The sequence below is a fragment of the Ranitomeya imitator genome, chromosome 7, assembly GCF_032444005.1.
Source record: "Ranitomeya imitator isolate aRanImi1 chromosome 7, aRanImi1.pri, whole genome shotgun sequence".
Lineage (NCBI taxonomy): Eukaryota > Metazoa > Chordata > Amphibia > Anura > Dendrobatidae > Ranitomeya > Ranitomeya imitator.
Window position 1 is genome coordinate 144,541,749 of NC_091288.1, and position 27,804 is coordinate 144,569,552.

The window sequence follows — 27,804 nt, forward strand, 5'->3', positions numbered from 1 at the left end:
GAAAAGTGTCCAAAATATCAACATAAACTTGTGCATTTATTGAAGATGTAATGACAGCCATCTCCCCAGTGCCTTTACCTGATATGCAGCCCCATATCATCAATGACTTTGGAAATTTGCATGTTCTCTTCAGGCAGTCATCTTTATAAATCTCATTGGAACGGCACCAAACAAGAGTTCCAGCATCATCATCTTGCCCAATGCAGATTGGCGATTCATCACTGAATATGATCCAGTCATCCAGAGTCCACGATTGCTTTTCCTTAGCCTATTGTAACCTTGTTTTTTTCTGTTTAGGTGTTAATGATGGCTTTCGTTTAGCTTTTCTATGTGTAAATCTCATTTCCTTTAGGCAGTTTCTTACAGTTCGGTCACAGATGTTGATTCCAGTTTCCACCCATTCGTTCCTCATTTGTTTTGTTGTGTATTTCCTGTTTTGGAGACATATTGCTTTAAGTTTTTCTTGACGTTTTGATGTCTTCCTTGGTCTACCAGAATGTTTGCCTTTAACAACCTTCCCATGTTGTTTGTATTTGGTCCAGATTTTAGACACAGCTGACTGTGAACAACCAACATCTTTTGCAATATTGGGTGATGATTTACCCTCTTTTAAGAGTTTGATAATCCTCTCCTTTGTTTCAATTGACATCTCTCGTGTTGGAGCCATGATTCATGTCAGTCCACTTGGTGCAACAGCTCTCCAAGGCGTGATCACTCCTTTTTAGATGCAGACTAACGAGCAGATCTAATTTGATGCAGGTGTTAGTTTTGGGAATGAAAATTTACAAGATGACTTTGTCTCTGGCTGCTATGATTTGTACACTTAATTTCAATGTGCAGCATGCAGTAACCAGCGACAAAGTCAGCTTGACTGCTGCGTTCTGCATAGGCAACAGTTGAACTGACAAAGCTGAGCTTAATACGTGTTCAGTGTGCAGAGCGCAGCAGCCAGTGATGAATTGTCAGTAGCTTAAAGACTGGATAATACAGATAAATAATGACCGTGGGAGCCTGAGTCAGCCGATCCACCATTCCTCTGTTAGTCGTACCTCTCAACTTTTCTAAAAGGAAAAGAGGGACTGATCATGTGTAACAACCCAAAAGCCGTAGAAAACCTTACTTGTTTTGAGAGCATATGCCTGATTAATAGGCTGAGTAACAAAGGAATCTTCCTTGGTTTATAATTCCTGTAGATTGAGAAGTGCATGCTGTTCAGGAAATTTATACAAGCGATATTCATTGCTATATTGCTGCTCATCAACCTCTGATAGATCAGAGGAGCCTTCCATAAAAAAATGGTTTTTTAGTTAAATTCCTGATAAATTTATTGGTGTCTGATAAAGTTCCAAAAGATCGAAGCTGTGTTCTAGCACAAAATTTAATCCATATGAAAGAACATAAACCTGTTCAGCTGTAAGAGGAATTTTAGAAATATTGAGAACATTAGCCTGGTGGTCCCCGACTAAACTATTTTCTTGCATCGAGTGATCATCCCTTGCATGTTTGCATACTGGTGTCACAAACCACATAAAAACAAAGCAAGCAAAAAAAGAAAAAAAAAAGTAAAATAAAACATCTATATAACTGGTATTGCTGCTATAGTATTAACCTTTCACAACACATTGAACAAACAAAAAAAACAACTTTTTTTTCATCTTTTTACCTCACTTTGATTTTTTACCCCTTTTCTTGCAATACTTTATGTGGTCAATTGACTGTTATCATTCCAAACATCAACTAGTCCCGCAAAACACAGGCCCTTATACCTTTATTGATGTTAACTAAAATACAAAGATATGTTTTTTGGAAAAACGGGAGGAAAAAACCCTAAAATTGGGCATGTCAGGAAGAGGTTAATAATGTAATTGTTTTTTTTAATTTAAAAATGTGAATAATTTCACCCAGAAATTGTGAGCTGTTATAATATTATCATTCTTCATGTGTGACAAACTTTTAATCTGTGAATAAATCCCAACATCTGGAAAATCTACAACAATGTGTGTATGGTTCTCTTTTCCAGGACAAGCACGTCCTTTCTGTGGTCATGATTGAGAAAATGCTTGAAAGATTCAAAAAGTCAAATGAGTTTTTGGAGCTTATATTGAAGGGGCTTAATGATTACCTGGAAAAGAAACGACTATTTTTCCCTCGATTTTTCTTTTTGTCTAATGATGAGCTTCTTGAAATTTTATCAGAAACAAAGGATCCAACCAGGTAAATTTTAATGATCCCATCCTATGAAATGATCAACTTCAATTTCCATGGCATTGTTATGTAGAATTCTGATACTGAACTTCACTATGTATAGATGTAGCAACGCTTAACTTGACAATTAACGCACCACATTGATAAATTGTTACAGAAGGTTAGCTCACATAAGAGAATTAAGAGAACAGAAAGTGTAACTAAACGTATCATTTTTTTGAGAATTGTGAGTCCTTTGGCTTCATTTTCATCTAAGTGGCCTTCACCCTGCTTTCCCCCAGTGTAATTGCCTGCCTCCTCTTGTACTGATTCGGGATCCATACTACATATATACTTGGAGTGTGGATTCTGGCTTGTGGAGTGGGCTGCGCTTCAGGAGTGGGTTTGCTTCTCACCTTAAGCCGGTTTCACACGTCAGTGGCTCCGGTACGTGAGGTGACAGTTTCCTCATGTACCAGAGACACTGACTCACATAGACACATTGAAAGCAATGTGTCACTGCACATGTCAGCGTGTTTTCACGGACCATGTGTCCGTGTGCAAAACACGGAGACATGTCAGTGTTCGTGGGAGCGCACGTATTATACGGACCCATTAAAGTCAATGGGTCCGTGTAAAACATGTACCGCACACGGACGCTGTCCGTGTACAGTCCGTGTGCCATGCAGGAGACAGCGCTACTGAAAGCGCTGTCCCCCCCACGTGGTGCTGAAGCGGCCATTCATATCTTCTCTCCAGCAGCGTTCGCTGGAAAGAAGATATGAAAAATCCTTCTTTTTTTTTTCGTCCTCGTGTTTAAAATAAAGATCCCTGTCGCCACCCCCTCCCACCCCCTGTGCGCCCCCCGCTGTTACTAAAATACTCACCCGCCTCCCTCGCAGCGTCCTGTCCTCGTCGCACCTTCTCCTGTATGAGCGGTCACATGGGGCCGCCGATTACAGTCATGAATATGCGGCTCCACCTCCCATCGGGGTGGAGCCGCATATTCATTACTGTAATAAGCGGCACCACGTGACCGCTCATACAGGAGAAGGTGCGGCGAGGACAGGACGCTGCGAGGGAGGTGGGTGAGTATTTTAGTAACAGTGAGGGGGCGCACAGGGGGTGTGAGGGGGGTCGGCGACAGGGATCTTTATTTTAAACACGAGGACAAAAAAAAAGGATTTTTCATATCTTCTTTCCAGCGAACGCTGCTGGAGAGAAGATATGAATGGCCGCTTCAGCACCAGATGCAGGGTACAGCGCTTATCTCTAGCGCTGTCTCCTGCATGCTCTGTGTGGTACCCAGTCGGCACACGGGCGGCACACGGCTGCCGCACGTGTGCCACACTGATGTGCTACGTGAGCACACGGACACACAGACACGGATAACTCTGGTACCGATTTCTCCGGTACCGAAATGATCTGGACGTGTGAAAGAGGCCTTAGAAATGCTCGTCTGCAACTGCACTGATAATAATAAGACCTGAGTGCTCCTGGATGTTAAATGCTGTGCCTATTTTCTAAACATCCAAGAGTAAGGGCAGATACAGATGAGCATATTTTTGGTCCTAGCACAAAGCAATAAAACATCAGATTTCACTGGGACCAATGTAGTCTATGGCACCTTGCACATGTCCAATTTTTTTCTCGGGTTGTCTTTGTCTGCGCAAAAGGAATCGCTGCATTCCCGCCCGTGTGCCACACTGATGTACCACGGGAGCACACGGACACACGGATAATTCCGGTACCGATTTTTCCGGTACCGGAATTATCTGGACGTGTGTGACTGGCCTTAGAGGTGGTATCAACTTTGGAGTCGCTAAGCCCAAGTTCCCACTCTGTCTCCAGTTCCGAATCCAACTCTCACCATCATGTAACTAATCAGGCTACGTAGACAGAACATAAAACAATCGGAATACAATTTCTAACAAAAATATATATTTTACCAAATTTCTGTACGTAAATATGCAACACACTGCAGACAATAATTGTAAAACTCTGTTACGTATGTAATGATTTAAAAAAATCTATTAATTTATCCCCAGAAAAAAGGTATTGCTTCAGTAGATTCCCACTTAATTTAAAAACAGCAGCTGTATTTAGCACTTGCCTTAAAGGGGTTGGCCACTTTATAGTTTAATGAAGTGATGATAAAGTAGTCAAAGTCAACTCCTTTAAAGTGAACCTGTCACCAGGTTTGGCCGATATGAGATAATGCCTCCACCTCTCAGGCCTCATATCCAGCATTCTAGAATTCTGTATATATGCCCCTAGCCCGACTTGAAAGACAAGAAAAATACCTTTTACTACACTGACCTAGCTATGACACTTTCAACATTACATTTGATCTGGAGCTTGACCTGATGTGAGCAATGATATTAGTGATATACAAAGAGCATTAGTCAGTTAGGCTATAAAACGTTTGTAATGAACGTCTTTATCGAAGTGCTATCAAGCATCCAGTTATTTGGGTGTAGCCAAGAATTAATAAGGACAGTGAATAGCATTATTTTTCAATGTCTAAGTTATTATTTTTGGACTTATTATACTTATTTTTGTGTATTTACATTGTTCCAGAGTACAACCCCATCTAAAGAAATGCTTTGAAGGAATAGCAAAAGTAGAATTTACAGACGTTTTAGATATCACACATATGAACAGTAGTGAAGGGGAGGTTGTGCAACTAGTCAACACAATTTCCACATCAAAAGCCAGAGGCCAAGTTGAAAAGTGGCTTGTGGAGCTGGAGTCTGCAATGATTCAGTCTGTTCATAAGGTATGTGTTACTTATCATAAAAGTTCAGCTCATCCTCAATAAGTCGCCATGAAGTCCAGAGCAGGGATAGCGTCTGTGCCAGGATGCGATGAATATTCAGTGGAGGAAAGTAAAAGCAAGCTTCACGGACTGGAGTATGTTTTAATTTGTGCAAAATAGCAAAACAGTAAAAAATGTTAAAAAAAAGTTAAAAAGCATAACTACTGATACAGTTAAAATCCATAGTATGGAAAATTAGAACAGAGACATCTCATATAGCTACGTGTTTCCCCCATGCTTATTGATGGAATATTTGATGTAGATTAGGGGATTTTGCTGCAATTTTTTATGCTAATTTTCAGCTGCTTTTTACAGTACCAGCAAAGCCTATGAGATTTCAGAAACCTCATGCATATGCATTGGTTTTTTTTTTTGTCATCAGGATTTTGTACTTTGCAGCATTTTTTGCATAGAGCATGTCACTTCTTTCAGCGTTTTTCACCCATTTACTTGAATGGACGGTGAAAAAACGCTGCAAATGCACAGGTTGACTTTATTTGCAGCATATTTGCTGCAGAAAAGTCGAGGACAGCAGGATGTGACCTCACACTCGGCTCTGCTACCTCTAGATGACAGGCAGAATGGTTGAATGATGCGTCCATACGGCCTGTTATCCAGCAGAAACACTGAGCAGCTGACTCAAACCACATTCACTTGAAAGGGGGGGCATGACAATAAAGTGTTTGCCACACTGTCATGTGCATGACAGCGCTGCAAACACTGCTTCTGATTGGCAGTGAAACCATCCCCGCAGGTCAGAGAGCCGTGGTTCCCACGCTGTCAAAAGACAGCGTGAGTGCTCAGCTATGATTGGAGTTATAAAGTTTACCTCCAGTCACTGGTGTCATCTGATGGGACTACGGCTCCCATCATTCAATGCCTGCTGCCGCTAATAAGAGTTAGAGCAGGAACGGCTGATGGGAGTATTCGCAGCTGCTCCTGCGCTGTAAATAAATAATTTTAAAAAAAAACCTGCTTGAGTTCTCCCGTATTTGTGATAACCAGCCAGGTAAAACTTCAACCCTCAGCGTTAGCAAGGCTGGTTATCAAGAATAAAGAGGTCCCCAACCTGTTTTTTTAAATTATTTAAATAAATCATTTAAAAAAACGGCGTGGGGTCCCCCCATTTTTGACAACCAGCCTTGCTAAAGCAGACAGCTGGGAGCTGGTATTCTCAGGCTGGTAAGGGACCATGGATATTGACCCCCCCAGCCTAAAAATAGCAGCCCACAGCCACCCAGAAAAGACAAATCTATTAGATCAATTATGGCGTTTTGCCCAGCCATTCCCACTTGCCCTGTAGCGGTGGCAAGTGGAGTTCTTATTTGTTGTAATGCGGCTGCAGTTTAGTGTAGCACAACCTCCACCAGGGAGTGCTGGCGAGGGAAGAGAGACCGCACACTCACAGCAGCTACACTGACCAGCCGCACAGGTGTCACAGGTAACGAAAGAATGGTCAGACGAACAGAGAAAGAAACTGTCAGGAGCAGAAGTACCAGAAGTAACAGCAAAGTACATAGTCAGAGACAAGCCAGAAGTCAAAGCCAAATGAGAGCGCGGGATCCAAAACATGAGACGTAAGACGAAGTCGGGGTACAAGCCAGAAAATCAAAGCCAGTCGCGGAACGTGGTATCAGAGACGGGAAACAAGAGGCGCTTCAAAAGCGCCTTATGGAACACATTGGGGATCCACAATGACAGAGGCATGCGCAGGCGAAAGGCCACAGGATTAACCACCTCTAAAATTTCTTAAGGGCCAATAAACTTGGGACCAAACTTAGCAGAGGGAATCCTCAATCTTATATACTTGGTGGATAACCATACCTTATCCCCCACCTGGTAAGCCAGCCCCAGAGAACGTTGTTTATCTTCAAAAAATTTATATTTGCCTTGAGCCTTCCCAATGTTTCTCTGAACCTCCCTCCAGACCTCCCCAATTGCAGAAAGGCCGAATCAGCCCCTGGACACCCCGAATCCAGCCAGGAAAACTCACCCATAGTTGCAGAAGAATGGGGAAGTACCAGTGGACTGATTGACATGATTATTGAGAGCAAATGCCGCCATGGGTACCGCAGATCACCAATAATCCTGTCTAGATGTGGCAAGACACCGTAATATCTGCTCCAAAGACTTATTGGTCCTTTCAGTCTGATCGCTGGTCTCCTGATGGTAGGTCAATGAAAAAGTCAGACTGATATCCAGCCTTTTACAAAAAGCCCTCCAAAATTTTGCCACAAATTGCACCCCTCTATCAGACACCACACTGACAGGCACACCATGCAATCGGACCACATGCTCAATTAATAGTGTTGATAGTCTCAGCATTAGGGAGGCCCACCAATGGCACAAAATGCGCCTGTTTACTGAACCTATCATCAACTACCCAGATCACAGTTTTGCCATTAGGGTGGGGAGATTGGTGATAAAATCCATGGATAGATGAGTCAATGGTCTATCTGGAATTGGCAGTGGCACCAATTCCCCGGGCGGCCGGTTACGGGGTTTTTTTGGGCGGGCACAAATTTCACTGGTGGACACAAACCCAATGATGTCAGAAGCCAATGAGGGCCACCAAAACAGCCTAGTGATGGTTTACGCATGGCCAAGATTCTAGGATGCCCACTCATGGAACTCCCGAAGCACCCTTAATCGATACTGAACAGGCACAAAGAGTTTATTATCAGGTATGGACGAAGGAGCAAGAGATTGGGCCTCATGAATCTCTCGTTCCAATGATGAGGAGACCGCAGCCACCACCACTCCGCGCTGAAGAATGGAGGAAGGAGGTTCAGGAGGTGATATTGGATCTAGGCTACGAAACAAAGCATCAGCCTTCACATTATTGGACCCTGGTCTGAAGGTAATAGAAAACTGAAATCGGGGAAAAAAAGTGACCACCTTGCATGTCTCAGAGTTAAACGTTTCGCAGACTCGACGTAAGACAGGTTCTTGTGATCAGTAATGACAATGATATGATGGACAGCCCCCTCCAAAAAATGCCTCCTTTTTTCAAACGCCAATTTAATGGCCAATAGTTCCCGGTTACCCACATTTAAAATTCATCTCAGCTGAGGAAAATTTTCTCGAAAATAAGGCACAGGGTCTTAAGTTAGTCAACCTGGTGGGCCCCTGAGACAACACAGCCCCCACTCCCACCTCTAAGGCATCCACCTCTACGATAAATGGTTAATCCAATAAATAACCACTTGTATGTAAAATATATGTCATGCACCACTAAAATTGAATCATCCGAAAACAGAAAAGTGCAATACACAGACACAGTATAAAAATAATTTTTATTAATAGTAATAATAATATTTAAAAATAGTACAGTACATAATAAAGCTGATCAATATCAAAAAACAAAAAAATGGTATGATGGAACACCTCAACAATTGTCAAATGTAGATTATAGACCCTTAATTCCTATAATTCATTTATATGACTCAAAAAAAGTTCATTGAATACAAAAACTGAAAACAAAAAACAAGTGTAGAATAAAAATTCGTAAAAATTGAAAAATAGTGTATTATGGTACATATAACAAATAATGTGCAATGTATATTTATTGTATTGTAGTAAATATTGCAAATAATGCGCAATATATATATATGATAAAATTTATATGTGACATTAAATAAAAAGGAAATAAATATATAGCGCTAAATATACCCCAAAAATTTATAAAGAAAAATTATATAAAAGAAAAAGAAAAAATTATATAAATATTGCAAGATGTTGACCAAGAAAATATTTAACGTGTATAATAACTAAGGAGGGATAAAAACCGCTACATATATCTTATATATTACACTACCCAAAATACAAAAAAATATAATAAAAAATATAAAAATATATATATATATATATGTGTACTGTGATACTATAAAGTGCTGAATAAATAACAAAGACAAAATATGTATTCAATAAAGCAATCCCTGCATATAAATGAGGTATACCACTAAAAAAGTGCACATATGCAAATGCTAATGACTAGTACTTAGTCTCTATATTGCACCAATACCACACTGGGCCATAGAACAAGTAATGCAGCACAAAATAGAGCAACCGTGAACTGCTAAGGTAAAGTGCAATAGTGGCTGACTGGGTCCGCTGCTATAAAGGCAGCATAGATATAATAAAAACAAGTTATTAACAGAGGCTCCACATACCTATAGGTGATCTGTCCCTATAGATCACCTATAGGTATGTGGAGCCTCTGTTAATAACTTGTTTTTATTATATCTATGCTGCCTTTATAGCAGCGGACCCAGTCAGCCACTATTGCACTTTACCTTAGCAGTTCACGGTTGCTCTATTTTGTGCTGCATTACTTGTTCTATGGCCCAGTGTGGTATTGGTGCAATATAGAGACTCAGTACTAGTCATTAGCATTTGCATATGTGCACTTTTTTAGTGGTATACCTCATTTATATGCAGGGATTGCTTTATTGAATACATATTTTGTCTTTGTTATTTATTCAGCACTTTATAGTATCACAGTACACATATATATATATATATATATATATTTATATTTTTTATTATATTTTTTTGTATTTTGGGTAGTGTAATATATAAGATATATGTAGCGGTTTTTATCCCTCCTTAGTTATTATACACGTTAAATATTTTCTTGGTCAACATCTTGCAATATTTATATAATTTTTTCTTTTTCTTTTATATAATTTTTCTTTATAAATTTTTGGGGTATATTTAGCGCTATATATTTATTTCCTTTTTATTTAATGTCACATATAAATTTTATCATATATATATATTGCGCATTATTTGCAATATTTACTACAATACAATAAATATACATTGCACATTATTTGTTATATGTACCATAATACACTATTTTTCAATTTTTACGAATTTTTATTCTACACTTGTTTTTTGTTTTCAGTTTTTGTATTCAATGAACTTTTTTTGAGTCATATAAATGAATTATAGGAATTAAGGGTCTATAATCTACATTTGACAATTGTTGAGGTGTTCCATCATACCATTTTTTTGTTTTTTGATATTGATCAGCTTTATTATGTACTGTACTATTTTTAAATATTATTATTACTATTAATTAAAATTATTTTTATACTGTGTCTGTGTATTGCACTTTTCTGTTTTCGGATGACTCTACGATAAATGGTTTAGACAAATCAGGTTGAAGCAATACAGGGGCAGTGATGAAACAGTTCTTCAAGGAAGAAAACGCCGCCACAGCTGGAGCTGACCAGCCTAACTGTCCCTAACTTACACTTGGACACCAAGTCATGGTCAATAAAGTTTGTGAATGACCTGCAATCCACGAAGGCAGAAGTAGGCGCGGAGCCACTCCCAAAACAAAGTTCCACTTCCAACAAAATTTTTGAAACTGGAGAAAAGGGTACCTGAGTGTCTGGGTGACTTCCACGACAATCACCCAGAGTCAGCCACTTGGTAGTCGGTGGGCAGAAAGAGCAGTCCTTTTTACAATGTCTGGGAACTCCGCAGTAAAAACACAGCTTTCCTACACGTCGCCGTCTGCTCTCCTTCTCCTCGACGTTGGCGGCCTCCACCTCCATAGGTTCAGACGGAGGCAAAACAACAGGAACAGCAGGGAGCAACAGAACCTCTGTGCAACACCTCTCCCGCAGCCTCCGATCCATGCGGATAGCCTGAGTCATAGCTTCCTCCAGTGAGCTGGGAGGAGGATGGAGAGCCAGAGCGTCCTTCAGGTAATCCAACAGTCCACTCCTGAACTGACATCTCAGCGCAGAGTCATCCCAGGACACCTCAGTGGACCATCAACGGAACTCAGAGCTGTACCACTCGGCTGAGCACTTTACCTGAACCAGACCCATAATAGTGTCCTCTGCCAACCTGACACGGTCCTGTTCATCATAGATAAGTCCTAGGGCCTCAAAGAACCTATCTACCGACATCCATTCAGGGGCAGTAGGGGACAGCGAGAAAGCTCAAGATTGGGTACCCTCCCTAAGAAAAGCGATAATAATCCTTACCCGCTGAATCTCATTCCCAGATGTCACTGAGGTTGTGTTCCCTGCAGGGCTGAACTGTGGTGAACTCAGTGAGATCCCCGTTGGCACCATGGAAAAGTTGCACGGTGCAGAGGTGAGTTCACCGGGAGAATTTCACTGCGGTGCATTTGAACTGCGGTGAACTCGCCTATGCACCCTGCAACTCTCTCACGGCGGTACTAGCGAGGATCTCATCGAGGTCACCACAGTTCAGCCTGGCTGGGAACGCAGCCTCAGTGACGTCACCACTAGTCACTGATGCTGTGCTCACAGCAGCTCATTCACCAGTGGTTCTCAGACTGGACGGTCGCATCTTGGCACCGTCCAGAATGAAAACTGTTAATCCCCTAGACATGGATTACAGCGTGTGACAGAACGATGGAGAGGTGAGGGATGGGATATTGTTGTTTTTTATGTTAATTCTCTTTCAGGAGACAATGGTGTCGGTGTAATGGGTGAGGTCCTAAGTATGGTTTAATTAAGATTTATTAAAGGAATCTGTGTCATTCTTTCAACTAAAGGACTTTATTCTAGGTTTCTTTGTTTTCTTACAATGTGACTATGTGGTTAGTAATGGGGGCATCTGATTGACGCCTCTCCATTACTAACCTCTGGGCTTGGTGTCACATGCCAATACAAAGGGGACATCAACCCCCCAACTATCACCCCACTTGCCACTGCTCCAGGGCAAGTGGGAAGAGCAAGACTAAGTGCCAGAATTGGCTCATCTTACAGATGCACCATTTCTGGGGCGGCTTAGAGCTGATGTTTTTAGCCTGGGGGGACCAGTATCCATATGCCCTTTCTAGGCTACTAATATCAGCCCATAGCTGTCTGCATAGCTTTTGCTGGTTATTAAATATAGGGGGACCCTGGGAAGCTCCAGGGGTATTACCCCCTTCCCAGGGTATAAACAACTGCCCCCCAGCCATCAGTTTTCCCTCTCCTGGTTAAGAAAATTACGCAAGAGCCCACACCATTTTTTTTAGAAAAATAATCTTTTAATTAAATACATGTACAGTAATTTGCACACACACTGTACTAATTGTATATGTCACTGACATCTGTAGATCTACCTATTCTATTTGTATTTACTGTATGTAATCCATCTCTTCTATCCTGTTGGCTCCTGCTGTTATTTTACAGTACACGGCTGCTGAATTGCCGGCTTTTCTTCTACCTATCTATCTATGTAATTTATATACATATATACAGTTAGGGCCAGAAATATTTGGACAGTGACACAATTTTCGCGAGTTGGGCTCTGCATGCCACCACATTGGATTTGAAATGAAACCTCTACAACAGAATTCAAGTGCAGATTGTAACGTTTAATTTGAAGGGTTGAACAAAAATATCTGATAGAAAATGTAGGAATTGTACACATTTCTTTACAAACACTCCACATTTTAGGAGGTCAAAAGTAATTGGACAAATAAACATAACCCAAACAAAATATTTTTATTTTCAATATTTTGTTGCAAATCCTTTGGAGGCAATCACTGCCTTAAGTCTGGAACCCATGGACATCACCAAACGCTGGGTTTCCTCCTTCTTAATGCTTTGCCAGGCCTTTACAGCCGCAGCCTTCAGGTCTTGCTTGTTTGTGGGTCTTTCCATCTTAAGTCTGGATTTGAGCAAGTGAAATGCATGCTCAATTGGGTTTAGATCTGGAGATTGACTTGGCCATTGCAGAATGTTCCACTTTTTGGCACTCATGAACTCCTGGGTAGCTTTGGCTGTATGCTTGGGGTCATTGTCCATCTGTACTATGAAGCGCCATCCAATCAACTTTGCAGCATTTGGCTGAATCTGGGCTGAAAGTATATCCCGGTACACTTCAGAATTCATCCGGCTACTCTTGTCTGCTCTTATGTCATCAATAAACACAAGTGACCCAGTGCCATTGAAAGCCATGCATGCCCATGCCATCACGTTGCCTCCACCATGTTTTACAGAGGATGTGGTGTGCCTTGGATCATGTGCCGTTCCCTTTCTTCTCCAAACTTTTTTCTTCCCATCATTCTGGTACTGGTTGATCTTTGTCTCATCTGTCCATAGAATACTTTTCCAGAACTGAGCTGGCTTCTTGAGGTGTTTTTCTGCAAATTTAACTCTGGCCTGTCTATTTTTGGTATTGATGAATGGTTTGCATCTAGATGTGAACCCTTTGTATTTACTGTCATGGAGTCTTCTCTTTACTGTTGACTTAGAGACAGATACACCTACTTCACTGAGAGTGTTCTGGACTTCAGTTGATGTTGTGAACGGGTTCTTCTTCACCAAATTAAGTATGCGGCGATCATCCACCACTGTTGTCATCCGTGGACGCCCAGGCCTTTTTGAGTTCCCAAGCTCACCAGTCAATTCCTTTTTTCTCAGAATGTACCCAACTGTTGATTTTGCTACTCCCATCTCTCTGATGGATTTTTTCTTTTTTTTCAGCCTCAGGATGTTCTGCTTCACCTCAATTGAGAGTTCCTTTGACCGCATGTTGTCTGCTCACAGCAACAGCTTCCAAATGCAAAACCACACACCTGGAATCCACCCCTGACCTTTTAACTACTTCATTGATTACAGGTTAACGAGGGAGACGCCTTCAGAGTTAATTGCAGCCCTTAGAGTCCATTGTCCAATTACTTTTGGTCCCTTGAAAAAGAGGACGCTATGCATTACAGAGCTATGATTCCTAAACCCTTTCTCCGATTTGGATGTGGAAACTATCATATTGCAGCTGGGAGTGTGCACTTTCAGCCCATATTATATATATAATTGTATTTCTGAACATGTTTTTGTAAACAGCTAAAATAACAAAACTTGTGTCACTGTCCAAATATTTCTGGCCCTAACTGTATGTGTGTATCACTCACATCTATATATCTATATATTCTATGTGTATACATAATCTATTCTATTCTAACCTGTCACTGTGATTTTACTGTATGCGGCAGATGAATTGCTGGCTTTTCAAAGGAACTAGAGGAACGGTTCTACAGGAAGTACCGTATATACTCTAGTATAAGCCGAGATTTTCAGCCCAAATTTTTGGGCTGAAAGTGCCCCTCTCGGCTTATACTCGAGTCAAGGTGGGTGGCAGGGTCGGCGGGTGAGGGGGTGAGGGTGCTGAGGCATACTTACCTGCTTCCAGCGATCCTGACGCTCCCCGCCTGTCCCACGGTCTTCGGTGCTGCAGTTCTTCCTCTATCAACGGTCATGTGTGACCGCTCATTAGAGAAATGAATAGGCGGCTCCACCTCCCATAGGGGTGGAGCCGCTTATTCATTTCTCTAATCAGCGGTAACGGTGACCGCTGATAGAGGAAGAAGCTGCGGCACCGAAGACAGCTGTCCGGGAGAAGGAGCCGGACGCCAGGACCAGGTAAGTATCGCATAGTCACCTGTTATGGCTGGCAATCAGGCAACACAGCGTGCAGTAATCAGCGCACATACAGAGATCTGGCAATAACCAAAAACAATAGGACGAGCTCTGAGATGTGGAATCTCTGTAGACTGCAGTACCTGATCTATCCTCACACAACTATAAGCAGCAGTGGATTGCGCCTATCACTACCTATGCAACTCGGCACTGCCTGAGGAGCTGACTAGCCTGAAGATAGAAACACAAGCCTGACTTACCTCAGAGAAATACCCCAAAGGAATAGGCAGCCCCCCACATATAATGACTGTTAGCAAGATGAAAAGACAAACGTAGGAATGAAATAGATTCAGCAAAGTGAGGCCCGATATTCTAGACAGAGCGAGGATAGCAAAGAGAACTATGCAGTCTACAAAAAACCCTAAAACGAAAACCACGCAAAGGGGCAAAAAGACCCACCGTGCCGAACTAACAGCACGGCGGTGCAGTCCTTTGCTTCTCAGAGCTTCCAGCAAAAGTTAATAGCAAGCTGGACAGAAAAAACAGAAAACAAACTAGAAGCACTTATCTAGCAGAGCAGCAGGCCCAAGGAAAGATGCAGTAGCTCAGATCCAACACTGGAACATTGACAAGGAGCAAGGAAGACAGACTCAGGTGGAGCTAAATAGCAAGGTAGCCAACGAGCTCACCAAAACACCTGAGGGAGGAAGCCCAGAGACTGCAATACCACTTGTGACCACAGAAGTGAATTCAGCCACAGAATTCACAACAGTACCCCCCCCTTGAGGAGGGGTCACCGAACCCTCACCAGAACCCCCAGGCCGACCAGGATGAGCCACATGAAAGGCACGAACAAGATCTGGGGCATGGACATCAGAGGCAAAAACCCAGGAATTATCTTCCTGAGCATAACCCTTCCATTTGACCAGATACTGGAGTTTCCGTCTAGAGACACGAGAATCCAAAATCTTCTCCACAATATACTCCAATTCCCCCTCCACCAAAACAGGGGCAGGAGGCTCCACAGATGGAACCATAGGTGCCACGTATCTCCTCAACAACGACCTATGGAATACATTATGTATGGAAAAGGAGTCTGGGAGGATCAGACGAAAAGACACCGGATTGAGAATCTCAGAAATCCTATACGGACCAATAAAACGAGGTTTAAATTTAGGAGAGGAAACCTTCATAGGAATATGACGAGAAGATAACCAAACCAGATCCCCAACACGAAGTCGGGGTCCCACACGGCGTCTGCGATTAGCGAAAAGCTGAGCCTTCTCCTGGGACAAGGTCAAATTGTCCACTATCTGAGTCCAGATCTGCTGCAACCTGTCCACCACAGAATCCACACCAGGACAGTCCGAAGACTCAACCTGTCCTGAAGAGAAACGAGGATGGAACCCAGAATTGCAGAAAAATGGAGAGACCAAGGTAGCCGAGCTGGCCCGATTATTAAGGGCGAACTCAGCCAACGGCAAAAATGACACCCAATCATCCTGGTCAGCGGAAACAAAACATCTCAGATATGTTTCCAAGGTCTGATTGGTTCGTTCGGTCTGGCCATTAGTCTGAGGATGGAAGGCCGAGGAGAAAGATAGGTCAATGCCCATCCTACCACAAAAGGCTCGCCAGAACCTCGAGACAAACTGGGAACCTCTGTCAGAAACAATATTCTCAGGAATGCCATGTAAACGAACCACATGCTGGAAGAACAAAGGCACCAAATCAGAGGAGGAAGGCAATTTAACCAAGGGCACCAGATGGACCATTTTAGAAAAGCGATCACAGACCACCCAAATGACCGACATTTTTTGAGAAACGGGAAGGTCAGAAATGAAATCCATCGAAATATGTGTCCAAGGCCTCTTCGGGACCGGCAAGGGCAAAAGCAACCCACTGGCACGTGAACAGCAGGGCTTAGCCCTAGCACAAATTCCACAGGACTGCACAAAAGCACGCACATCCCGCGACAGAGATGGCCACCAGAAGGATCTAGCAACCAACTCCCTGGTACCAAAGATTCCTGGATGACCGGCCAGCACCGAACAATGAAGTTCATAGATAACTTTACTAGTCCACCTATCAGGGACGAACAGTTTCTCGGCCGGACAACGATCAGGTTTATTAGCCTGAAATTTCTGCAACACTCTCCGCAAATCAGGGGAGATGGCAGACACAATGACTCCTTCCTTGAGGATAGTCGCCGGCTCAGATAACCCCGGAGAGTCGGGCACAAAACTCCTAGACAGAGCATCCGCCTTCACATTTTTAGAGCCCGGAAGGTATGAAATCACAAAATCAAAATGAGCAAAAAATAACGACCAACGGGCCTGTCTAGGATTCAAGCGCTTGGCAGACTCAAGATAAGTAAGGTTCTTATGATCAGTCAAAACCACCACGCGATGCTTAGCACCCTCAAGCCAATGACGCCACTCCTCGAATGCCCACTTCATGGCCAGCAACTCTCGGTTGCCCACATCATAATTACGCTCAGCAGCAGAAAATTTCCTGGAAAAGAAAACACATGGTTTGAACACTGAGCAACCAGAACCTCTCTGTGACAAAACCGCCCCTGCACCAATCTCAGAAGCATCAACCTCGACCTGGAACGGAAGAGAAACATCAGGTTGACACAACACAGGGGCACAGCAAAAACGACGCTTCAACTCCTGAAAAGCTTCCACGGCAGCAGAAGACCAATTAACCAAATCAGCACCCTTCTTGGTCAAATCGGTCAATGGTCTGGCAATGCTAGAAAAATTACAGATGAAGCGACGATAAAAATTAGCAAAGCCCAGGAATTTCTGCAGACTTTTTAGAGATGTCGGCTGAGTCCAATCCTGGATGGCCTGAACCTTAACCGGATCCATCTCGATAGTAGAAGGGGAAAAGATAAACCCCAAAAATGAAACTTTCTGCACACCGAAGAGACACTTTGATCCCTTCACGAACAAGGAATTAGCACGCAGTACCTGGAAAACCATTCTGACTTGCTTCACATGAGACTCCCAATCATCTGAGAAGATCAAAATGTCATCCAAGTAAACAATCAAGAATTTATCCAGATACTCACGGAAAATGTCATGCATAAAAGACTGAAAAACAGATGGAGCATTGGCAAGTCCGAACGGCATCACCAGATATTCAAAATGACCCTCGGGCGTATTAAATGCCGTTTTCCATTCATCTCCCTGCCTGATTCTCACCAGATTATACGCACCACGAAGATCAATCTTAGTAAACCAACTAGCCCCCTTAATCCGAGCAAACAAGTCAGAAATCAATGGTAAGGGATACTGAAACTTAACAGTGATCTTATTAAGAAGGCGGTAATCAATACACGGTCTTAGCGAACCATCCTTCTTGGCTACAAAAAAGAACCCTGCTCCCAATGGTGACGACGATGGGCGAATATGTCCCTTCTCCAGGGACTCCTTCACATAACTGCGCATAGCGGTGTGTTCAGGTACGGACAAATTAAATAAACGACCCTTAGGGAATTTACTACCAGGAATCAAATCGATAGCACAATCACAATTCCTATGCGGAGGTAGGGCATCAGACTTGGACTCTTCAAATACATCCTGAAAGTCCGACAAGAACTCTGGGATGTCAGAAGGAATGGATGACGAAATAGACAAAAATGGAACATCACCATGTACTCCCTGACAACCCCAGCTGGTTACCGACATAGAGTTCCAATCCAATACTGGATTATGGGTTTGTAGCCATGGCAACCCCAACACGACCACATCATGCAAATTATGCAGTACCAGAAAGCGAATAACTTCCTGATGTGCAGGAGCAATGCACATGGTCAGCTGGGCCCAGTACTGAGGCTTATTCTTGGCCAAAGGTGTAGCATCAATTCCTCTCAACGGAATAGGACACCGCAATGGCTCCAAGAAAAATCCACAACGTTTAGCATAATCCAAATCCATCAGATTCAGGGCAGCGCCTGAATCCACAAACGCCATGACAGAATACGATGACAAAGAGCACATTAAGGTAATGGACAAAAGGAATTTGGACTGTACAGTACCAATAACGGCAGAGCTATCGAACCGCCTAGTGCGTTTAGGACAATTAGAAATAGCATGAGTAGAATCACCACAATAGAAACACAGTCTGTTCAGACGTCTGTGTTCTTCCCGTTCTACTTTAGTCATAGTCCTGTCGCACTGCATAGGCTCAGGTTTACTCTCAGACAATACCGCCAGATGGTGCACAGATTTACGCTCGCGCAAGCGACGACCGATCTGAATGGCCAAGGACATAGACTCATTCAAACCAGCAGGCATAGGAAATCCCACCATTACATCCTTAAGAGCTTCAGAGAGACCCTTTCTGAACAAAGCCGCTAGTGCAGATTCATTCCACAGAGTGAGTACTGACCACTTCCTAAATTTCTGACAATATACTTCTACATCATCCTGACCCTGGCATAAAGCCAGCAGATTTTTCTCAGCCTGATCCACTGAATTAGGCTCATCGTAAAGCAATCCCAGCGCCTGGAAAAATGCATCAACATTACTCAATGCAGAATCTCCTGGTGCAAGAGAAAACGCCCAGTCCTGTGGGTCGCCGCGCAAAAAAGAAATAATAATCAAAACCTGTTGAATAGGATTACCAGAAGAATGAGGTTTCAAGGCCAAAAATAGCTTACAATTATTTCTGAAGCTCAGGAACTTAGTTCTGTCACCAAAAAACAAATCAGGAATCGGAATTCTTGGTTCTAGTATCGATTTCTGATCAATAGTATCTTGAATCTTTTGTACATTTACAACGAGATTATCCATTGAGGAGCACAGAGCCTGAATATCCATGTCCACAGCTGTGTCCTGAAGCACTCTAATGTCTAGGGGAAAAAAAAGACTGAAGACAGAGCTAAGAAAAAAAAATGCTGTCAGGATTTCTTTTTTCCCTCTATTGGGAATCATTGGGTGGCTCCTTGTACTGTTATGGCTGGCAATCAGGCAACACAGCGTGCAGCAATCAGCGCACATACAGAGATCTGGCAATAACCAAAAACAATAGGACGAGCTCTGAGATGTGGAATCTCTGTAGACTGCAGTACCTGATCTATCCTCACACAACTATAAGCAGCAGTGGATTGCGCCTATCACTACCTATGCAACTCGGCACTGCCTGAGGAGCTGACTAGCCTGAAGATAGAAACACAAGCCTGACTTACCTCAGAGAAATACCCCAAAGGAATAGGCAGCCCCCCACATATAATGACTGTTAGCAAGATGAAAAGACAAACGTAGGAATGAAATAGATTCAGCAAAGTGAGGCCCGATATTCTAGACAGAGCGAGGATAGCAAAGAGAACTATGCAGTCTACAAAAAACCCTAAAACGAAAACCACGCAAAGGGGCAAAAAGACCCACCGTGCCGAACTAACAGCACGGCGGTGCACTCCTTTGCTTCTCAGAGCTTCCAGCAAAAGTTAATAGCAAGCTGGACAGAAAAAACAGAAAACAAACTAGAAGCACTTATCTAGCAGAGCAGCAGGCCCAAGGAAAGATGCAGTAGCTCAGATCCAACACTGGAACATTGACAAGGAGCAAGGAAGACAGACTCAGGTGGAGCTAAATAGCAAGGTAGCCAACGAGCTCACCAAAACACCTGAGGGAGGAAGCCCAGAGACTGCAATACCACTTGTGACCACAGAAGTGAATTCAGCCACAGAATTCACAACAGTCACCTGTCCACGTTCCAGCCGCCGGGCGCCGCTCCATCTTCCCGGCGTCTCTGCGCTCTGACTGTTCAGGTCAGAGGGCGCGATGACGCATATAGTGTGCGCGACGCCCTCTGCCTGATCAGTCAGTGCAGAGATGCCGGGACGAGACGCCGGGACCGGACGCCGGGAGCTGCAAGCAAGAGAGGTGAGTATGTGTTTTTTGTTTTTTTTTACTGCAGCAGCAGCAGCAGCGACAATGGCACAGCTTTCTATGGGGAAATATAAACGGTGCAGAGCACTATATGGGGCACAGCTATAGGGCAATAATGAACGGTGCAGAGCATTATATGGGGCAGAGCTATAGGGCAATAATGTACGGCGCGGAGCACTATATGGGGCAATAATGAACGGTGCAGAGCACTATATGGGGCACAGCTATAGGGAAATAATGAACGGTGCAGAGCACTATATGGGGCACAGCTATAGGGCAATAATGAACGGCGCAGAGCACTATATGGGGCACATCTATAGGGCAATAATGAACGGCGCAGAGCACTATATGGGGCACAGCTATAGGGAAATAATGAACGGTGCAGAGCACTATATGGGGCACAGCTATAGGGCAATAATGAACGGCGCAGAGCACTATATGGGGCACAGCTATAGGGCAATAATGAACGGTGCAGAGCACTATATGGGGCACAGCTATAGGGCAATAATGAACGGCACAGAGCACTATATGGGGCAGAGCTATAGGGCAATAATGAACGGTGCAGAGCACTATATGGGGCACAGCTATAGGGCAATAATGAACGGTGCAGAGCACTATATGGGGCACAGCTATAGGGCAATAATGAACGGCGCAGAGCACTATATGGGGCAGAGCTATAGGGCAATAATGAACGGTGCAGAGCACTATATGGCACAGCTATGGGGAAATAATGAACGGTGCAAAGCACTATATGGGGCAATAATGAACAGTGCAGAGCACTATATGGCACAGCTATGGGGAAATAATGAACGGTGCAGAGCACTACATGGCACAGCTATGGGAAAATAATGAACGGTGCAGAGCACTATATGGCAGAGCTATGGGGAAATAATGATCTATTTTTATTATTGAAATTCACCGGTAAATGCTGCATTTCCACCCTAGGCTTATACTCGAGTCAATAAGTTTTCCCAGTTTTTTGTGGCAAAATTAGGGGGGTCGGCTTATACTCGGGTCGGCTTATACTTGAGTATATACGGTAGTTTTTTTTTTCCTCTGGGAGCACTCAACTTTATTAGCTTGCACAAATTGTCACAAGGTAGCCACCAAAAAGCATGAAAAAATACACCAAAACCTGCGTTTTTGCTCAGCTTCTTTCCTGCCAAGAAATCAGGTTTTGCTGCAGAAAAAAATGCAGCAAAAATTCCCTGTGTGAACTTACCCTTACACTTTACACTCTGTAATGTAGCCAAGAGCTGCACTCACAATTGTGCAGACTTCACAGGTTCATTTTCCTAGGATCCCAAGTTTTTTCGCTGTCTGCACAGGACTTGTTCTGGTATTTGCTTTCTAGTATGTGTAGTCGTCACACCTTTTTAGTAATCTGATGTAGACAAAAATAACTGTCTTGCCTCAATCCAGGAGCTGAATTTTTAGGGATTGTTCAGACGCTGTAATTTTGCTGCGTTTTTCTCCATGGGTTTTTTAAGGGTAGAAACACTGCACTTTACAACTCCAGCAAAGTGAATGAGATTTCTGCTGCTCAATTCTTCCTTATTGATTTGAACCTTCAATTTTTTACAGCATTTTTTCAGATTGGGGCAAAAACGCAAGTAAAAATGCATAAAAAAATTAATGTAAAAACACGTCAAAATGCATATACTTTACACATACCATTTTTTACTGCCGTTGCTCTGGTTTTTGATGCAGAAAAATCTGCTGCAGATACTTAACATGTGCTCATAGCCTTATGCGGGATTTACACCAGCCGACAGCAAACATTAAACAACTACCGATTGGCCACATGCAAGCTAGCAACCAGTCATTTAATGGCCTGTTTAAAAAAGCCAACCGTACTGCCATGCGGACAGAAGATCGATAATACAATTGTTCTGTGTTGATAGAGTACCATTGTTCTCTGCAGCACATACTTTGTTTATACAGGATAATGTGCTGTCAAGAATGATGATTCTTAAGCACGCATAAAAATCATTTCATTGAAAGGATCCATTGGCTTAGTCATTCTATGACTAAGGGCTTCGGCCAGAAACGCGTCAGTGGGCACTATTTTTTAAATCGTCTGGAAAATTCATTTTTAATCATGTGACATAAAGACCTGAACCTTTTTACCAGAAATTAGCCAATGGATCCATATTCTCATTTATTTCTGTGAATCGTCCGGTGATCAACAGACTTGGATCCTAGCTGTATCAGTGAGGAGCAACCTTCTATATACTACATGGTGAGGCTTACTTCCATTTTTTTTGTATTTTCCTATTGGTTAAAAATCATTTCACCTGGCGACAAGCTGTTTGTTGTGTGTTTGGAGATAATTGGGAACGAGTTCTCCTATGAACGCTCGTTCCTGATTATCCCTTTAGAGTTCTGTTTATTGGTTATTTTGTTCTGTCTTTCCAAATGTGGCCAGAAAAATGTTGAAAGTAGGATTAATATTCAGAGTGTGACTTAGGATCAATACAAGATAAGCAATGCAATGTGTTACAAAAAGAGCCAAAAGCAGCTGCTCCCTATGTGTTTTAGGGCAGCAAATCTTGTCAGTGATGACACTGAATAAATACATCTGTTTTCCAGGTGATTGGTGAAGCTATCGAAGCCTACCCTAATGCAACACGTATTGACTGGGTAAGGGAATGGCCAGGGCAGACCGTATTGTGTGTATCGCAGTGTTTCTGGACAAATAACGTTCAGCTGTCTATCAGGCAAGGCCAGAAGGTATGTACGGCAGAGATGGTTCACCACTGCCACACGGTTCTCGCCATGTGCCATAGATAAATCTGGATGTTGTCATTTATGTTATTATGGCTTTATCTCAATGATTTTAGGCTCTTGAAGATTACCTGGAACAAAATAATAAGCAAATTGACGATATTGTGGCCCTGGTGCGTGGAACATTATCAAAACAGAACCGGGTGACTCTCGGGGCACTTGTGGTCCTGGATGTCCATGCAAGGGATGTTCTTGCAGCGCTAGTTAGAAAACAAGTTAGTGATGAAAATGACTTTGAATGGTTAAGCCAACTGCGATACTACTGGGAGGTAAGACGGAGATTGTCATCTGCCTTCTTTATTATAATTCCAGTTAAATAATAATTGTGATGCTTGCAGTGTGTAATGATCCTTTTACAATCACAAAATGCTGAATATCAAGTACCGAAAAAAGCTAGGCTTGATCACTGCAATGATTATGTTCCAGAACTGAAAATACAGTTTTACTTTAGATTACAGAGGAAACCAATTAAAAAAATAATTAAGCTAAATTACCTTTAAATGGCACTTTGTTTCTCGTGTCACAATTCTTTATTATGTGCAGATATGGTTTGATATTTATTTGTAAAGTCATTTTGCTTGACTGCAAAGCTCATCTGCAATCACTTCTTAATTTGAGTGCAGTGTTTAAATATAGATGATGAAAGATTCAAAAAATCATGTGCAGAAAACAGATTTTCTGTTTCGTACGCAGCCCGACATTCAGTCATTAATGGAGACACACTTCATTTAAAATAATTGCTTCTTCTTTTTCGCAACTTCTATCGAACATTGTTTTTGTAAGTGAATATGTTTATTTTTGCTACAAAGTAAAATAATATGTGACGGAGAACTTGTGCCCATTTTAGAAAAGCCATTTAATCTGTAATTGTAAAACCTAAAATCCTTGGTATTAAAATGGCTTTCCAGTTTCCGGGAACCCCTGCAGTGTAGCTTAAAAAATTCAAGTTGGACTTTATTCACCATCCACAGGTCCAGCCCAAAGTCTGCAAGTGACTGTTATTGCGTCACATTAACAGCGCTGCAGCCAATAACCGAGCCCAGCGGATCTGAGCTTTCTCTTTGGCTTCAGCGCTGTCGATGTGACATAAGTGCTTCAGACAATACCAGATACGAGGAGCTGCGGAGGAGACCCAGGTCTTTAAATATAGCACATTTTGTTTTTGTAAAGAAAACTGTAGCCGGGTAGTATGGGTTTTCCAAAATCAGAAAACCACTTTTTACGTTGTAAATTAAAGCATAGGCCAAGTTAATACAAATCTGTCTGGTATTATTTTGCTAAATTGGCTGTAATGTAAATATTACCGTAAAATTACTATATTATAACTACATAGCCATTCCATAGGAAACTGACATAGTAGTCAGGATTTCAGAGAAAAATATCAGTTTGTTAATAAGGGTTATATTAAATACTCCATATTTCCACTATAGATGGATTAGACACAATTTCCTTGACTTGATCTACGAGCATCATGTAAGTGTAATAGGAAATCAAGTTTTGTTAGTAGACCTTAGATTGTCTTGTGCAATGCAACTGTGGAGCAGTTGCTCAGCCACCACCAGGGTGCGATGTTATGGGAAAAAAGGGTTGCAGGTACTGTGTAGCACTTCGGTGCATAAGTACAGGCCGCCACTAGGAGGCGGCAGAGTAGTCAGACAGGCTGAAGTCAGCCACAAACAGGGAGATGAAGTACCAGTGGTCACAGCAAAGCACGAGGTCAGAGATGAGCCAAAAGTCAGAGCCAGATGGGAGCGTGGTATCCAAAACGTGAGATGGAAAGAGGAGTCAAGGTACCAGCCAGAGGGTCAAAAGCCAGTTGGGGAATGCAGTACCAGAGACAGAAAAACTGGAGGCGGAGTTCAGAGTTTAAGCCGAGTCATACACTGTAGGGAGCATGACAATGTGGCAAATACTGCTTCTGATCGGCAGTAAAATCATTACTGCCAGTAAGACAGCTGCAGTTCCCATGCTGTCAGATGACAGTGAGAGCCGGCAGTTGTGATCGAAGGTATAAAGTTTACCTCCAGTCGCTGGCGTCGGCTGATGGGACTACTGCTCCCATCAGCCTACACCTGCTGCCTCTAATAACAGCCGGCAGCTGCAATCTAAATAAATAGTTTAAAAAAAATGTTGTGAGTTCCCCTGTATTTTTGATAACCAGTCAGGCAAAAGGGCTGCAACCCTCGGCTGTCAGCGTTAGCAAGGTTGGATATCAAGAATAGAGGGGTCCCCACTCTGTTTTTTTAAATTATTATTATTAAAAATTATTATTGTATTTGCTAAAGCAGACAGCTAGGGGCCATTGAGATTGCCCACCCCAGCCTAAAAATAGCAGCCCACAGCCGCCCACAAAAGGCGCTTCTATTAGATGCGCCAATTCTGGCACTTTGCTCAGCTCTTCCCACTTGCCCTGAATCGATGGCAAGTGGGGTTCATATTTGTGGAGTTGATGTCACCTTTGTATTGTCCGGTGACATCAAGCCCATGGATTCCTAATGGAGAAGCGTCTATAAGACACGTATCCATTACTAATCTTATAGTTGTATGGTAAATAAAGACAGAGCCATAATAAAGTACTTTAATTGAAAGAATGATACAGACTTCTTTAATGATTCTAAATCAAGCTATACTCACATCATCTCCCATTTCATTGAATCCCCCATCTCCTGTAGTAAAACAAAAATAAAAAAACAAACATATTCCTCACCTGTCGGTCGTTCTGTCCCACACTGTAATCCATGTCTGGGGGATAAACAGTTTTCAACCTGGACGGTGCTAAGATGCGACCGTCCAGGCTTAGATCCACCAATGAATGAGCTGCTACGAGCAGTAGTCCCATCAGCCAACGCCAGTGACCGGAGGTAAACTTTTTACCTCTGATCACAGCTGCAGGTTCACACTGTCAGTTGACACCATGGGAACCATGGCTGTCTGACCGGCGGTAATGATTTTACCACCGATCAGAGGAAGTATTTGCCGCGCTGTCATGCACATGACAGCGTGACAAACACCCGGTGTTAAGGAGTTTGAACCCTGAACAGTAACAAAGGCTTCCTGGTGAAGACCGTGCTCAGTGTCCGTGCTCTAACAGAAAGTGTTTGGTACGGACACCAAGCTTTACTGTTCGGGTTTTCCCATCTCTAGTAACAGGTTTACAAGCATACATTTACTTGTGTCCCGACCAAAAAAGTCTTTTGAATAGAAAAGGCCAAAGTTCTACTTTATATACGTTAGCCGGAATCCAAAACCTTACAAAAGCAAAAACTATGGAATGGACACCGCATGGGGAGAAAAAAAGCACTATAGAAAACCTTCTATGCAAAAACATGTAGAATATATAGATTGTAAAAGCATTAAAAACTAATCATCTTGGTATGTATAGGTATGCATAGTGTTTTTTTTCTCCCAATATGGTGCCCAGCCCTGTGTTTTTGCATTTGCAAGATTTGGGATTTTCACTGGACAAGTACTGTATTTAAAGAAGACATGTCATCAGGATGTTAGGCTATGTGCACACGTACAGGTTTTTTCGCGTTTTTTTGTGTTTTTTCGCGCTAAAATGATATAAAACTCATTAGAAACGCATACATTATGCATTCTATCATTTAGAATGCATTCTGCATGTTTTGTGCACATGGATGCGTTTTTTTCCGCGAAAAAAACGCATCGCGTTAAAAAAATGAGCATGTTAATTATTTTTGCGGATTTTCTGCGTTTTTCCCGCAATTTTATGCATTTGGGAAAAAACGCATAAAAAATGCACTAAAAACGCGTCAAAATCGTGGTAAAATCGCGGTAAAAACGCATGCGGATTTCTGGCAGAAATGTCTGGTTTTTGTCAGGAAAATTTCTGCAAGAAATCCTGACGTGTGCACATACCCTTATACCAAAGGCTATTGACATGTATGTAAAGGCACTGTGATGCTAAGTCCTCACCTTGTCTTGCTGTTGTGGAGAAATCCATAGTTGAAAATGTATGCTAATGAGCCGTACGTACAGTGAGTGGGCAATTTACTAAGAGCCCTTTTATACTGCATTTTTCCCACATTCAGTGGCCCCTTTGGCGTTTACATCCGCACCCACTGCAAAATGGGATTCAGGCATATGCGCCGACTGGGCCATTGACTATAATACTCCTGAAGGGACACGTCATGCATCATTTTTGGCCGTATATGCCTATTGGAGGCAGACAACTAGCTGTACTAGACTACGTTTTGGTGTCCGCCTCGAGTAGTAGCATATGGCCGAAAATGATACACGACAGAGCATGTGGTGTCCCTTCTGGAGCATTAAAGACTATGGCCCCGTCAGCGCATATATCCAAAACCCATTTTGTGTGTGATTCTGATGTAAGCCCTGATGGGGCCATGGAATGCGTGAAAGAACTCGGTGTGTAATCACCCTTATATCTCTGCTGCTTCTCTGCCCTCCCTGCCTGGTGCTTGCCTACTGCCTGACTGACGACAAGTTACTGACCCAGGAGTGATTAGTCAGAGGCAGGAGGCAAGCAGCGGGCAGGGAATCGGGAGAGAGGAAGCAGAGCTGTAAGTGGGGTGCCCGCCCTCTGCACTTGCAGCTCATTATCATGCAGTTTGTACTATAGATTTCTCTGAAATGGCAAAACAAATTTCTTCAAGAAAAGTGAGGAATTACTCAGCATCACATCGCCTTTACATATATGTCATTAGGTTGGGATATAAAATCCTGATGACTG

The 27,804-nt window shown here is 42.7% G+C and overlaps 1 protein-coding gene across 2 annotated transcripts in view; it reads left to right on the forward strand.

Annotated features, from left to right (window-relative positions):
* The window catches only part of DNAH7 (dynein axonemal heavy chain 7), a 560,306-nt gene that overhangs the window by 175,603 nt on the left and 356,899 nt on the right, over nt 1-27,804 (forward strand). For both annotated transcript variants that reach the window (XM_069733889.1, XM_069733890.1), the window contains 4 exons: nt 2,021-2,214; nt 4,765-4,963; nt 22,896-23,036; nt 23,147-23,359. In XM_069733889.1, the coding sequence (XP_069589990.1) occupies nt 2,021-2,214; nt 4,765-4,963; nt 22,896-23,036; nt 23,147-23,359 (747 nt within the window). The remainder of the gene's footprint in view (nt 1-2,020; nt 2,215-4,764; nt 4,964-22,895; nt 23,037-23,146; nt 23,360-27,804) is intronic.